At 38.2% G+C, this 15,924-nt stretch overlaps 1 protein-coding gene across 1 annotated transcript in view; it reads left to right on the forward strand.

Annotated features, from left to right (window-relative positions):
- LOC307255586 (glypican-6-like) overlaps positions 1-15,924 on the forward strand; it is a gene marked incomplete at both ends in the record, with an annotated part of 122,993 nt that overhangs the window by 63,063 nt on the left and 44,006 nt on the right. Inside the window, one exon of the mRNA XM_080034283.1 lies at positions 161-552. Within this exon, the coding sequence (XP_079890409.1) occupies positions 161-552 (392 nt within the window). The remainder of the gene's footprint in view (positions 1-160; positions 553-15,924) is intronic.

Genomic DNA, 15,924 nt, shown 5'->3' on the forward strand with positions numbered 1-15,924 from the left:
AAAATGAAACATTAAAGTACAACAACAGGACTCCGTCTAGATTATATACCTTTCTCTTATGCCATTATTAGACATTAGATAATGTTAATATATGCATAGTAATGACCCAGCTGTTCTTTCCTCTCCCTTTCTCTCCCCCAAACCACCTGTTCTCATCTAGAGTTTTTCTTGGAGCTGCTGGACAATTCTGAGAAGTCTCTCAACAGCATGTTCACGCGGACCTACGGGAAGCTGTATATGCAGAACTCGGAGGTGTTCCAGGACCTGTTCACGGAGCTCAAGCGCTACTACACGGGTGGCAACGTCAACCTGGAGGAGATGCTGAATGACTTCTGGTCGCGGCTGCTGGAGCGCATGTTCCAGTTGCTCAACTCCCAGTACCACTTCACTGACGACTACCTGGAGTGTGTCAGTAAATACACAGAACAACTCAAGCCCTTTGGAGACGTGCCCAGGAAACTGAAGGCCCAGGTCACCAGGGCTTTCATCGCCGCGCGGACGTTTGTCCAGGGGCTAATGGTGGGTCGGGAGGTCGCCAACAGGGTCGCCAAGGTGAGCTTCATTTTTTTTTCGTCTCATCGCTGCTCTTACTGTCATTTTGTTGCTTGGCTGTTAAAGAAGAAGTAAGTGATATGTTCCTGTTAATATATGTGTTAAATCACTCTATATTCATACAGCAATCAGTCAAACAGCATGCGCAGTTCATATCACAGGTCTCCTAGTCATTCAGCCTTGCAGTAGTTGCCAGATTTTTATCCAATCAGAAGACAGAGCGCTATAAAGAGGCGGGTCTCTGTGCCTGGGAACAATGACTCACTGATGTCCATCACGGCACTATCTGATGAAGACGGCTGTAAGTTCATGTGGTGGTGACGTAGAGATGAGGGAGGAGACTGCAAACTGCAGTTACTGACAGGAAGTTAGCTTAAAGGACCATATCACTTAATTCTCCTTTAAGTGATCCTCTGCAGTTGAGCAGAGTTGTATTTTGCTGGGAAATAAAGTAATGAGCATTGCAAATATATCCTGTAGGATTTGGTCTGCCTGCAGTAAAAAATATCTTCTCTAACAGCAGGCCATAAATTATTCTAGTCCTTATTCTGTAATTATTCTAATTGATGTGAAGCAAAGTGTAAAGAAAATATTGAATCATTTATATCGACACACTATTATCTGCTGTACATGGGGAACTCAAAGCATGCACAGTGCACCAATGCTCAAGCGCACTTACTCCTTTATGATTTACCTTCACTATTCATACTGTTATACAGTATACATCTTTGAAATCCCCTCCTGAACTTTAAATCATGTTCCTTTTAGAAATAGATTGGGCAGTCATTTTTAATTGAATGCTCGGAAATCAACAACAAGCTTTTTGGTTCTGTAAGAATATATTGTTTGTATACACTTGGGTGTGAGTCCATTTACGCAACACTTTTTCATAGTTCTGTGCACAGTATGTGCACTGTATGGTCCACATTTCAGAAGAATCACTCCCAGACAGCAAATCCATCAGGGAAGATTAAAGGTTTTCCTCTGAAATTGGTGATGTGGTGTTGTTTTCAGTGTTTGCAATTTACTTAGTTTGTTTGACATCATGTGTCAGGAAAATAATACAATGTCTGTGCTGATATATTAGTTATATTATTTATTACTATGTTATTTTAATAATTAAAGTTTTTATTTGCTGTTTTTGTTGTTTATTGTTTGCTTTGAGATATATGCTGAATAGATTCTGAAAAAAAATATGTGTTTGGAGCGTTTTCGAACACTGGAGATTAGAAATGTGTTCTTAAAGGCTTATGGATATACTTTCTAATTCCATGTTTAACACAGAAAGTTATGCAACAGTCTTTTCTTTGACATTTTAACTGTAAAAATGATATAACCAATGCTGTTTGCTGTGGTGGTTTGCATAGCTCAGCTTTATGAAGTAGTTGTCAAAACTAGTAGCCGGAGTCACAGCATTTTCTTTCAAACTTAATCATTTAAAAGGCTTATAATGTAAAAGTTTAATACTGAGGGGGTATCCCGGCAAACACAAAGCAATGGACATAAGGGATTAGGCATATGCTTAAAAAAGCTTAGTTAAAGATTTTAGTTTTTTATTGTTTTTCCCCTTTAATATCCATCACCATCAACATGTCATCCATTTGTTTTAGTTGGTTAACAGATAAAACTTTAAATTACACAATTTGAATTGTGCTATGACACTTGTTAACATGGAATAAATAAGCAATAATGGCAGAAAATACTAGCACTTTTTTCAAACCAAACAACATTAAACAAAAATACTATAAAGATACATATTTTACAGAATCTAGATCTGTCTTTAAAAATACAAAATATATTTTTTTGCTGACCACTCCAAAACCACTTTTCTCACTTGCAACAATTAGACACACATTTTATAAAACTGTTTTTCAAACAACAGTTTAAAAAAAACGTCCTGAAAATTATTGAGAAATAACATCATAGTCATATTATCGTTCACATGAATAGTCTAATCTCCCCAAAGATTCCATTTTCATGTCAGAGAAAATGTTTTACATTTTAGCTTGATACATAACTGAAAACATTGATTATTAAAAAAGTTGCATATCCAATTTTCTCATTGCAGCTCTACAGTCAACATTTACAACACTACAGAGTTAAATTTTACATGTATTGTGTATTTAAAAACAATTGAGTGTTGGGGGGCGCTTGTGGTGTAGTGGTTAGAGCGTCCCCCAAGGCTCAGTCCTCTTCGCAGTGAGCCGGTTCGAGTCCGACCCGTGGTCGTTCTCTGCATGTCATTACCCTCTCCGCACCATTTCTCTGTCTCCACAAACTATCATTAAAAAAGCTTGAAAAATGCCAAAGAAATACAAAAAAATAAAAACTGAGTGTTGGTGAGTTTAAAACTTTTGACTTTTAAAACTTTCATTTAGAGTTTGTTTAATTTTAAAAAATGGCACTTATATTGTTTAACTAACGCTGCAGATGTTACAGTTTATTATACATGTTAGGATATTTTGAACCAAACATGATTTGAAATGGAATACGTTTTAAAAAGTCACCTTATCTAAAAGATGCATACACATACATAATCCACTTTATTAACCTCTCTTCATTAGACCAGAAACTACCGCTGCCAACCTGTATTACTATTTTGTCTGAAACTGAACCATCAAATTGATTCTACAAATTCCTACTGTACCCTGTGGGCTTAAATAATCATTGGGGTTTGTGGGAATCTGCACTTTATTAATTTACTGAAAAGTCAGTAATCTTAAATGTTTTGTCTTTGTCTTTCTCTTGCCACTGAGCTTGCTTTCCACCTGTCAGTAGCATAATCATTACAGATGAAGGGTTAACATGAACTCACATCTATACATCTGTGCTAGGCCTAAAAGGCAGCCTCACTCTGGATCAAATCCCATATTCCTTGTTTCCTCATCAATAATGAAGTGGCGCCAGGAAACAGTGTGGGATTGCTGAAGGCTGTCAGGTCGGTGAACAACCCTAGCACACGAGGTGAAAAGTTGCTTGACATGACAAATCACCTTGACCTGAGAATCAACCTCAATTCTTGCTGCTTTCAGCAACAAAGAGCCACTTGCATCACTTTACTCAGAGTGCATGCCAATGTTTATTTTCTTAGGTGTAAGCACAGCACAATATACAAGGCACTTTCAATTCAATTTAAGCAACAAGGATGTATATGCTTTGTGACACAATGCGACATTTGTGTGGTGTTACTACTACAAATACAACCATGAATTCTAGAATCCGTGTTTTTGCTGTGTTCGATCATTCAGCAGTGTGTGTTATTCAAGCAGACAACTCCTGTACAACTCAAATCATTCTCTGCTTCCAGCATCTCAGATGTGCTGCTTTTTCGCTCTTTTTAGATAATTTCAAAATAAACATCTTCGGGGGTTGGGAGCTGAACTGTTGGTGCGGTGGATTTCAGTATTGGTCTGACAAAAAAAAGACATCTGAAAGACTTATCCACTTAAAATCCTGTACACTGTAATTTATTTTATTTTTCCTCAACTCTGACATTTTACAGACCTAATGGTTAATTAATCAGTAGAGAAAATAAAAGTTATTGTAATTTGCGGCCCCAATGAATATACCACAAATGCATAGTTTGGCAATTCGGCAATCCAATGAAATGTATCTCATTAGTCATATTTGAGTTTCCAACCATCAAAATGAATAATCCTATTTTGTCCCTGCCACAGGTCTTTACTCCAGTGATGTGATGATTTGATGTGAAGTATTGCATACGCTCTTTTTCACAAGCACTCACAACATTATAGAATGTTCTCTTTCAAAAAACAGATTTTCTCTGACTCGTTCAGCAAGAGTGCAAGTGTTTCACACTGTGCACGGCCCCTGGTGAGTGGCTCCAACTCGCTTCTGTAAAGACTCTAATTCAAATAACCGAATGAGTCGTGAAATCCATTAAACCCGAGGTTTTTAAGTGACAAACTGTGCCTTTCCGTTTGAAATAGCTGCTCTCAAACAGATGTCTGTTTAATTTTCCATGTTACTTAAACACAGGGTGACACACTGATGATGATGAGTCATAATTATGGCTAACAGATAGCCATGCATGTGGTGAAATCAGGACAGGGGAGGTATCAGTCCATAAAAAGGGATTGCACTCAATTTGCAGTTTAACAGTTTCCTGGACCTAGATCCTGGATTAAGAGCAGAATCTCTTTGGATTACAGTTCATAATGACCATTACGAGTTTTATTCTGGCAGTACTTAAAACATAGTCCAGCCACATTAAGACCTGCTCAGGGAAGATTGTAGGGATTTTGTCCTTTTGAAAGGTTTAATGTTCTGGCATGCAGAGCACTTATCAGTCACTCTGCATACGCATTGGACTCTGCCCTAGTCCGGGATGGGAGGTATTTTATACCAAGGGATTTGTTTTGATTTTCCTGATGGTTTACACTGTCATAATGATCCTGTTACACACTCATTCCCTACCATGAACTGTCAGAGAGTTTGAAATTAAGCTCCAAGGCGCTTCCTAATCTTTACACAACATTTACCTCAGATAAATGCTCTGGCAGATTACACAGACTTTGCTGACGTGGGAAATATCAGGATCATTTCCATGTGGCTTCCGTTTGGTTTTCCTTGCGTGTCTTTTTTTCTACTTTAACTCGCCTCCATTTATTTGTTCAGTCCACACACACTCACATTAAATGCGTTCGTCACTCAATAGCACAAGCTAACACAACAGTGTAATATTGAGTCAGCCCACTTAGAATAGACAAAGAGTAAACTGATGATGGAAACAGTAGAGATGCTTGACTCACACAAATTTCATTGGATGACACATTCATTTTAGTTAAATAAAGTTACTCAGTTTTGTATACATTCATCTGTATTGTACTACAGTTTTTTTCGATTGCTAACCCACAGTGGGCACAACTGTAGCTCAATGTGCAAAACTCTAACTACAGTCTGCACTACCAACAGTCACTGGAGCTGAACAGTTCACTTCACCTGCAAAATAGGCTCAGTGCAGCAAACACTATGAACCAGCCTCATTGAGATAACACACACTGTCACTCAGAATATGCTTAGAGTACAAACACTAGCATCAAACCCCAATACATAAATTACAAACTTTTAATCTTTACAGTTTAAATAATTTGAGTTATTTCACACAAATTACATAATATTTTCTTTGATGAAAGGGTGAAATTCTTTCACATGAAATTGTTTATCTTATAACATACCAGTTTTTTTTAGGAAAATAAAAAGAAATGAAAGTCAGAAGTTTGCTTCAATAGATACACATTTTGTATATTTTATTGAAAACATTTCCAAATGTAGTATTTATCTGTGTAAATATTCTAAAATTGTAATACAGAAATCAATTCCTGTAATGTTGTCATTTACTGTAAGGATGCAACTCTAAGCTGTTTGTTTGCTGGAAAATTCGTATTACAGATGCAACTTTTTTGCAGATTGGGTTGCACTCTCAACCCTGCCTCTCTCAATGAGAGACCATGATTCACAACAGGGTTAATATTATATAAAAGGTAAACAAACATGCTATAGAATTTTCTACCCCAACTTTAACAGAAAACTTTTTCTTTTGATGATGTACTAATTTTTTCCCAAGATATTTCCATTTTCCTCTCTGTAGATTTCCCAGCACCACACGTAATTTATTTAGACCGTATTGCAGCTGTGAGAAGCTTCTTTATTTCCTTTGGGCAATGAATTGTGTCCATCAAAAGCACATTAAAGAATCAAGCGTTTCGTAGTGTACTGACTCTTAGAGTACACTACCCCTTATGCATAATACACTGCGCTTAAATTAATGACATGTGCTTTACTAAAGGTTTCAGATTAGTTTAGTTACAATGATATACACTACAATACCATAGCAGTGTAGCAGCAGTTGAACCATGAATTTATGAGAAATAAGTGTTAAAAATATGTTTATTTAGCACACTGTCATGTCATATGTCATCACATCACATTAAAACAAGGTTTGCAATATAGCTTGTATCGAGAAGCACATAACACAATTTTGTTTTCCATTCGTTTTCTTAGAATTCCAGTGGAGCTGCAATTATATGTTGATTAATCTCTCACTAGGACATTTTGACTGTCAGTTCATGGTCATTTTTTGGAACAGAAATGCTGGTCATGCTCTGTTTTCAGCCTTTCTAATGTGATGATTTTCTGCTTTTGTCAGATTCTTATACCTTTGTAAACTTGTTGGTTTGGACTGTTGGTAGATTATATCTAAAATCTTGCAATCAAGAAATTATTTTCGTCAGGTCCATCAGACAACGAAGAGAACGTCCTGCACACAATAGATCACTTGTACTTTTTATGTAAATGACATCTTGGTCCTCAGACATTGGGTTGGACATTTTACAATATTTCCCCAACATTTTATTGACACAACTATGAATTAAGCAATGGAGAGAAATACTCTGCAGATGTATTAATTGTGAAAATAATCGTTAGCTGCGGTCCTAAATAATAGTTGAGTAAAATTAGATAAAGACAACTAAAAAACCGACAACAGGTTTGTATAAATAAGCAATGCTCTTTGACACAACAACGCAATTCTCTGTCTTTGTTTAATCAAAGAAGTTAGACATTTACAGTGTCCTTTACGTAATATAAGACAATATCATGTAGTCTTGCTTCTGTATTTGTTATGAATGTGTCACACAACAACTTAGTAGAAAATTGACAGCAGATTCTGCTGAGGGCAGATTAAGTGACCTTTTCCATCTGAGAGTAGGGTCCATCCATGTTTCTCAGCTGAGGCTTATTTCTACAGATGCATCAGGCAAACTTGTATCCCACTCTCTATCCCTCTCTCATGCTCTCTCTGTCTGTCTCTCTAGCTCTCTCTCTCTCACTCCCTCCCTGTCTGTCTCCTTCTCTCTCGCTGGCTCACAGCTCACACAGCTTGCCGGGGATGAGGCCTCATCCACAGTGCTGTGATGGCAGATGGCAACTGGCTCAAAAAGGTTGGCACGTCATCGGGAAATGTGCTGCACCAAAGATGTCCTTTTTAATTAAAAGATTTTGATCTGTAGTGAACTGCAGAATGTTGGGGGGAAAATGAGAGACAGCATGTGGTCTGAAATACAAGGACATGATATGGAAGGATAATAAAGAAATACACGGTACACTCTCTACACAGTATGCTCGCCTCTATGTTATTCTGAAAACTCCAAAAAGATATATGTGAGTGGGAGGACATTCGGAACAAAACGCAAAAGGATGGAAGTTTGACAAATGATTTGGGAAATATCCATAAAATTTTTATCATGCTCAAGAAAAATACCCCTTTATGCATGTTCCTTATTCAACATCTAGTGAAAATATGTCGGATCAGTTCACTGTGCCCGCCCTAGATCACTACTTAAGACTATACTTTTTTGCACCTTGACTTCAAATGCAAAGGCACCACATATTTATTTTACAGCACTTAGAGAAGGTTGTCAGCACCGATGTTCTGACATTTGTGCAGAGGTTTCTTGGGAGCCACAAGAGAATGGTCTGCCCCTGACATTCAGGTTGAGGGCCGCAGACCTTCAGAGTCAGACGGACAACCGGGTGAAGCGCCATGCTTTAATCCAGAAGGGAAGCATGGCAGATGGATAACAAGATAGTGTATGCAGGTCTTGTACCCACCAGAGATTGTGAATGGGCTGGTGGTGCCCTGTGCCTAGTTATCAAGCAGCATGGGCTGGGCTTTTAACGTGTTTGCACTTGTCGTGGTGAATTAAAGAAACAGTCCAAACTGCAGCTCCAGACATGCTGCATAACATGGTACATGTCAGGGTAGATCAACGGTAGATCCTTATGCCGTACCAAAGACAGACACGACTACCACTGTGTTGTTTCATGGAGGCACAGCTGCTCACATGTGGATTCTCTGTCAGTCTACGACATGCATTGATTTGACAGCGGCTGATTTTAGTTCAGCCTCCCTGGGATTGTCTCAGTTCCATCTTACATTTAACATGTATAATGTGTGTGAGGGGTACGGGGGGGACTCTAAAGTTCACGAAGAAGCACGGAAAGGAGACGTGATTAGTGAAAGTGCTACGGACCGTGTTTTATTATCAATGACAACGTTGGCGCAATGGCCGTCATATCGTGTGCAATCTGTGACTATGTACTAAAGGATTTATATGTATCTCGTGTCCACGCAGATGCTTATCTAAAATTGCCCCTCAGTCTCTTAATGCCTTTTTGAATTGGCATGTTTGTGGTTTTTCGACAAAAAATGTATTTGTGAATCTTAATGTATTTGTCTGGATCCTTTTTTAGTGCTTTTTAGAAAAATGTGCCTCACAAGGAAATACATCAGTTCAGCTGGACTGAAACAACACACAGTTTTCTAGATACCTGAAGAACAGTCTATTGCATTTAATAATAATTCTAATGTAACCGCACAGCAGATACTGTGCATATGTAAGTACACAGTAAAATACTTTTAAAACATATATATACAGTATGCACATTTGGATATGAGCAGAGGTGTCAGAGTCAACACATCTGCATACTTACAGTAGACAGCAAAATAGGGCATTGACAGCAACAGCAAGGACACATATGAGCTGTTTCTGCTCCGGCACTCTTGTGATTAAGATGCGGCTATGTTTAGGCTTCTAAAACTATTCATTTAAGACCAGATCACCGTCATGGTTTAAGGAAAGCAAAGACAGACGACCATTTTTGCAAAGCTCGTTCATCACAAGAATTGTTCCTGTGCTCCCAAACCCCCTTGTCTTGCCTCGTTGACCAGCTTGTTTCCCTACCATCCTAAATGTGTTCTGTTTTTTATGTCATATTTGTCAAAGTGAAACGCTTTCATTTAATTATAGTCAGCATGACGCACACACATGAACAGTGAACAAATAGAAATATGAAAGCTATTCGAATCGTAATGCTATTCTAAGAAGCCTTCCTTCTCGCCTGCTCAGAAATGGAATATATTTGTTGACACTACAGGGTGTTAACTGTTTGACTTCATACATCGCTTACATATACACAAGTGGACCTATTCATTAGTTGATCAATTATATTTTCAATCTGTTTTTATTCTATAAGTGAAATCATTTCAGCTGATTTGTTTTTCTCTGAACAAGTGTTAATATTAAAAAAGGAAATATAAGTATGAACAACCTTTTAAAACCTAAACGAGATATGTATGTAAAAAACTAAATTAAATATATTGTATATAGCTTGTATTAAAATAAAGGCCTATGCACAGGGATATTTGTTGTAGGTCTTATTATATGTTATAAGCCGCAGTTGTACTGTATGGGCTTCTCATTAAACCATAAACGACCACATAAAGCAAATGCAGACTTACCATCATACATATTTTACTGCTTAACAGATGTGGCCTATTTGATTTGATGAAAGAAGGTCTCTAAACTTAACTTAGCAGTAGAACTTTAAATCATGCACTGTCATTGGTCTAGCAGAATAAGGATCTCGTCATCACTCAAGGTTGCTCTTCTTTTCTCTTTGTCTATCTAAGTATGAAAGAGGCATTAGCTGGCTAGTCAGTGCAGCAGAAGGCAAGTGTCTTAGTGTTACTTGTTACCTGCTTTGAGCATATTTTAGCTCATGTTGGTATTCTCCAACCATGTAATGGGAATTCATTTAGATTTTTTATTGCAACAACCTTGAATTCATGTAATCCTTTGGTTTGGAAAGAATAAGACCTTGATTCAAGTTTTTACACAGACGTTTGGTGCAACAAGGCATCATGTTTATCTTGGTAGCAGATGGTAGCCTGATTTGCACGGTGACAGATCACTCATATTGCCATTGACACTAATGGCTGTGGAATTGAATGGGGACACTGGGGCAGCAATGGGGTCTTACATCTATGTCCAATCAGTGCAAAGCAACGCAACCTGTCACAATAATTATGACAGAACCATTGAGACAATTTGTTTGGCAACAATCTCACTGTCCCACTAGTGTTCCCCTTGATTGGCCTTGGTAGCTTGCAAAGTCATTGTCATTTTTTTCTCACAACTTCATTACTTTGTGGCACAAAGCAATTTCTATCGTCTGTGCTCTTCCCACTCTGTCACCCCTTAAGGGAGTTCACACCATATGTGCATGACAACACCCTGTCGGAGAGACAAGGTGATATCTTCAAAGAGAGTCTTTTGGAGTTATCTTTCATTATTATATTGAGCCTTGTCTTTTTATTAAAAGGATTTACTTATCCGATATTTGCCTTATCGCAGTTCAGAGTGTAATGGCTCTCGACTATGGAATGGACTTTGAAATGGCTTTCTTTTTTATTGCCCAGACTCATAATCTTACTTTTTGAAACCTCTTGAAAGATAATGTTCACATCAGGGGTACGTCTGAACCGCTGCACTATTAACGCAGCAGGCTCATGATTATGCGGCTATTAATGCCACACATTAAAATGTTATTTACTCAGGTACTGCACTTAAGTAAAAGTACTTCTATGACATTGTAAAACATACTTTATTGAAATGTAAAGTCTGAAAATCTTTACTTTGTGTACGGACTAGGAATTATGCTTATGTATTTTTCATTGTATCACTTTATACTTCTACAATACTTATATTATCCTTTTAACTCTACTTCATTGACACATTATAATTTACATACAGAGTATCTGAAAGGCTTATGAAAAATAAATAAAGGTAAACTAAACTACCTAGAAATATATATAAAAAAGATCAAATTAGCTCAACCTCAACCAATTACAACAGTATAAAAAGCTTCCTATACACTAATGCATAATAACCCATTAACAAACTAGATAGTAGTTTTGTCTGCATTTTGCATACATTCACTTTGAATGTTTTTTCTTATTATACCTTTGCATATGATACATTTATTAATACATAACTTTAGTTAGTAATGAAGTAAAGTTATATTGCAGTTTTGCTACAAATCTTAAAACCCCCTCCATAACCATAAAGCTCACACTGACTCATACACAAACACATGCTCTCGATGTGGCATTATAGTAGCTCTTAAACATTAGATGAGTAGATTAGTGTTTTAATCTTACTCTGGATCTGAAGCATCTCTCTCACAAGTCTTGCCCTCAGCCTGCTGTGAAATATCCCATCCACTCAACTGTAAATAAGTGTTAACAAGATTATCAGATTAGCCTTCATCCAGGGCACCCAGTGACTGCTGGGCACAGAAACTGAACTGATTTAAAAAAAATCCCTGTAAGATAATTGTGTTTGGCAGACACTTAATGTTTTATTTTGTTCTTTCTTTTATTCAAAAGCTCATAAAGCTCAGGGGCAGCTTAAACCACTTTACCTATTTGCAGTATGAAATATAGTTCTGTGGTTGGTTGCCACTAACAGGCTACACTTAATGTAAAGAGTGTGCACATCTATATTTAAGAAAAGTATCTGTGTCTCTTAAAATAGGCTGTCTTGAAACTGGGCCATGTTTAATTGAATTGACAGAAACCGATTAATCCCAGAACTTTTTTAATTATTTAATATTCTCTGGAATAAGTAGTGTAATTTATTGCACAAGTTAGAAGAAGAAGTATGATGGTATTAAATTGTAGAAAATGACATTTATAATGGTTTGCTGATGTTGAGTAGATGATTGAGTATACTATATATTTACTAGGCTCCTCTGTAACGCTGCCATCATTTCTACCATAGCAGCGGCACAGTGAATTTATTAAGCAAATATATTCCAAAGTCATACCGTCAACTACTCTTTGTTTTACGAGTGCGCTCTAAACTGGATTTAATGTCCTCCTTGCACAGGTACAGTGACTGGGCGGGGATGAGTCAACAGAGAAAACAAAAGGCTCTCCCTCTCCCTTCTGTCTCTAACTATAGCAATACATTTGTATGTGCAAATTAGCCTGTGAAATGAAATGATTCAAATATCTTGATAGGAAAAAGCTATATTTGATCTGCTGCTGGGTTTTTAGTCATTGATGAGGGAGAGAGATTGCTGGAGATCTATGATGATGCGGGTGGCAGTGACAATGCAGTCTTAAATAAAACCTGCTCATCCCTGTCTCAGTTACAGTAGACTTCCTTATTATAGGGGAAAAACACATTTCTCTCCAAAGCAAACATTGTGATTGGCATGTAAGCCATTCAGATTTACTGTCCAACTGTCACCCAAAGCACGTACCCATTCCCTCTGTTTGTCGGCGAGTGTCTTGTCCAGTTTTCTCTCTGTCTGCTCTCTCCATTTTGCTCGGTGTCGGCGATTTTGGCAGCATATTGTCTTTCTTTCTACAGAGAAACCTCTATCTCTGTTTTTCTTCTTCCTCTTATTTTCTGTGCTCTCTCCAGCTCTACTTAAGCATGAAAAAAAATTGAAATTTAAATGCTATGTTATAAGAACTATCAAACTAATTTCATATACATATGTATGAATAAGTATTTAGTATACTCATAAACATTACATAAATGGTATGTATCAAAAGTGTTCATGTCTGCTTCGAAATGGGGGCTGACGTATAAAGACATAATTAAATGGCATTGTAGTAAAACACACTTGTTTCAATTTAAAATAAGTTGTAATAGAATTTAAGTTACAATTGTTGAGAAAGCACTTCAAATGTCCTTCAAGCCGCAAAGAACTCCATTATACTGTCTTGTAAAACATTTCATAAACGTTTTATAACTCCTTTTTTTCAACTTAATTAGAATAACCATTCTATTCCATCCATTAGTTCAGCTTTTAATCTATATAATCCTGTTCGTTTGGAAATACTGAAGGGAAGGTGCACACACATAACTACTGTCAGCTACTAATGCCTAATTTGGTCTTGTTCTTCCTAGAATGACACCATAGAACGAGCATCGCATATTTTTTTACCAATTTCTCACATGATGCCACTGAAGCCTGACGCATACTCCGTCTGACGCGTGTCAGATGTGAAATCAACCGGGTTATTGTTAAAGCATAATATGTTAACACACTCCCAGACTGAGATAAACAATTTAGTAGAACATATACCAGCAGATGACATGCAGCGCTGGAAATGACAGCTAGCAACCTAGTTTAATGGCCTCACGTGATGTCAAAGGCATATTGCAGATGTCAACGATTGTTCCCCGGATCTTTGTTGCCAGCTGCCAAGTAGCAGTTGCAGCTATTACACAAAGGCCGTTAATCGCTCAGTGTCTCTCTCTCTTCCTCTTCCTTATTTTTTTCTCATCACACACATACATTCTTATGCACACGCACATGGTCTGATCATTGTTCCAGCAAAATCAAAGATAAACACTGTGTTCAATTGAGACTGGGAAAGAAGACTTAAGCTGCCATAGCACAGCATGGGATATTGCCATGACGCTACAACAGTGCCGCCATCTTGAAAGTGTCATAGTTGGAATGTCATCAGGTGCATTGCCTTGGTCCAAAATATGCAGAAATATGGACGTATATGAGACCCTTTCTAAGGGAAAAAATAGTAATTCAAAACATGTTTTTCAGCTATTATACACTAAATTAAATGTACTTATGGATATTATAATTACTTTCTACAAAATCTGGTGTTTAATTTTACTTTAAATAATGTCCCCTGTGATGGGTTAGGGGTTGGTCTGTCACAGCTAAAACCTTTAAAGAGGACCTATTATACTACTTTTCTGGTCTTAATTTCTTGTTTTACACTGCTATAGAGCAACCTGACACGAATCACATCACAAAAAACTATGTAGATTTTCGGGAAGCTCTTTCTCTTATTTTGGCGATCCAGCACATCCTGTCAACACTTGAGTGTGTGTGCTTCGGCAATCTCCGCTCCCTCCGCCTGTGCATCGGCCATCTCCGCTACCCTCCCCCCCCCCTCTTGCAAACCCCTCTCCGTTGTGATTGGTTACCTTCCTTCCGGAACACTTTCAGTGGCGGGAAGCGCGAGCATGGACCTATAAAGGCGCGAGGCAGACGCGAACAGGGAAGTGACAGCATTACCATACATGGAAACATCCGCGTGGTCACGTCACGAATTTTTATGCGACGTCACGAATTATGAAAGGGTAGACCGCTTTGAAGACGTGACTTCTCGACTGGCTAGAATAGTGTTTAGTGCTCTGCACAGACACCCCAGACGGTCAGCAGGGAATACGTCGAAATGCATGTTAGTCATTATTTGATAATTTAGTATGGTTAAGCATGACTATGAATCATCATAACAACGTTTATAGGTCATAAAAGTCAAAAAGCATCATAGGTCCTCTTTAAGTACAGAATATGGTCAACATTTTCAGGACTACCACTGATCAATCGTCCAACCTTCCCTATGCACACACACACACACACACACACACACACACACACACACACCAGCAGTCTCCAGAGTGTTTGCAGGACACAATCTAAAGTCAAGCATGAATACAGAGGCTGACAGGCCAATTATCAGATGTACCCTTCGTTCTGCATCCCCACCTCTGAAGGGAAGCAGATGTGAGAATCCTGTCGCTTTCAGTCAAGCTGGTACAATGACATGGCCCTACAACAAAAGGCGCAGCCTTCATGAGGAATCAAGATGGACAGAGTTGTAAACCTTGACTTGTCATACAGTTGTATCTGTCAGGTTTTCACAATTCAAGCTTCAGGAGAAGTGATGTAGTTGAAATGTGTCTGACTCTTCCCCCTCATGAAGTTTGATTTCTGAATTATATCCCTGTAGGGGAGAACGGGGGAATCTGAGGCACCGGGTAATGTGAGCCACCCCCTGTATCTAGGCAACGGAAAACATTTGTGGTCATGTGAGATATATGTTTTCAAGCCCCTCTCATTTTCCCTTGGCCCTGAAAGAGAGGACCTCATGGTGCTGTGGTAAGCATGTTTTTTCACCAAAATAGGTATTTTGCATGTAAAAGTAAATTGTCTTGCTGTCAACTTAATCAACTGTTGTGCCAAAGCAAATGCATTCACGTAGAAAAACTTATATCATACGTGTTGATGAACTACCAACATATGAAACCATGTGATGCTGATAACTGAAGATTAGCCTGAAATGCTAAGAGAGGTAGTTTTTTCTCAAATTGTGGTGGTGGGGGAAAGTGAGCCAAATGCTGTGGGGGAAAGTGAGCCACTTTCTCACTTTCCCCCACCATAAGGCACAAGTTAAGTTTAGTCTTAAACATATTTTAATGGAATATTACATGACATATGTTTTATTTTAATGTCATACAGAGAAAAGCCATCATGCCAAGGAAATACACCAGGAAGACGACTTGGGGCAACCACACAGAAAGAGCACCTTCTCATCTTTCCCTGTAACCTTCAGGGCTGGAATGTAGAGTAGGCCTAGTTGTAGAGTATGACAGGCTGATGTTATAATCCAGTTGGGTCTTCTCCTGTGTTCTGAGTCCCAGGCTGTTCTCGCTGGTTCTGATTTTCCTATGCTTTGAC

The sequence above is a fragment of the Ammodytes marinus genome, assembly GCF_949987685.1.
Source record: "Ammodytes marinus genome assembly, chromosome: 1".
NCBI lineage: Eukaryota > Metazoa > Chordata > Actinopteri > Uranoscopiformes > Ammodytidae > Ammodytes > Ammodytes marinus.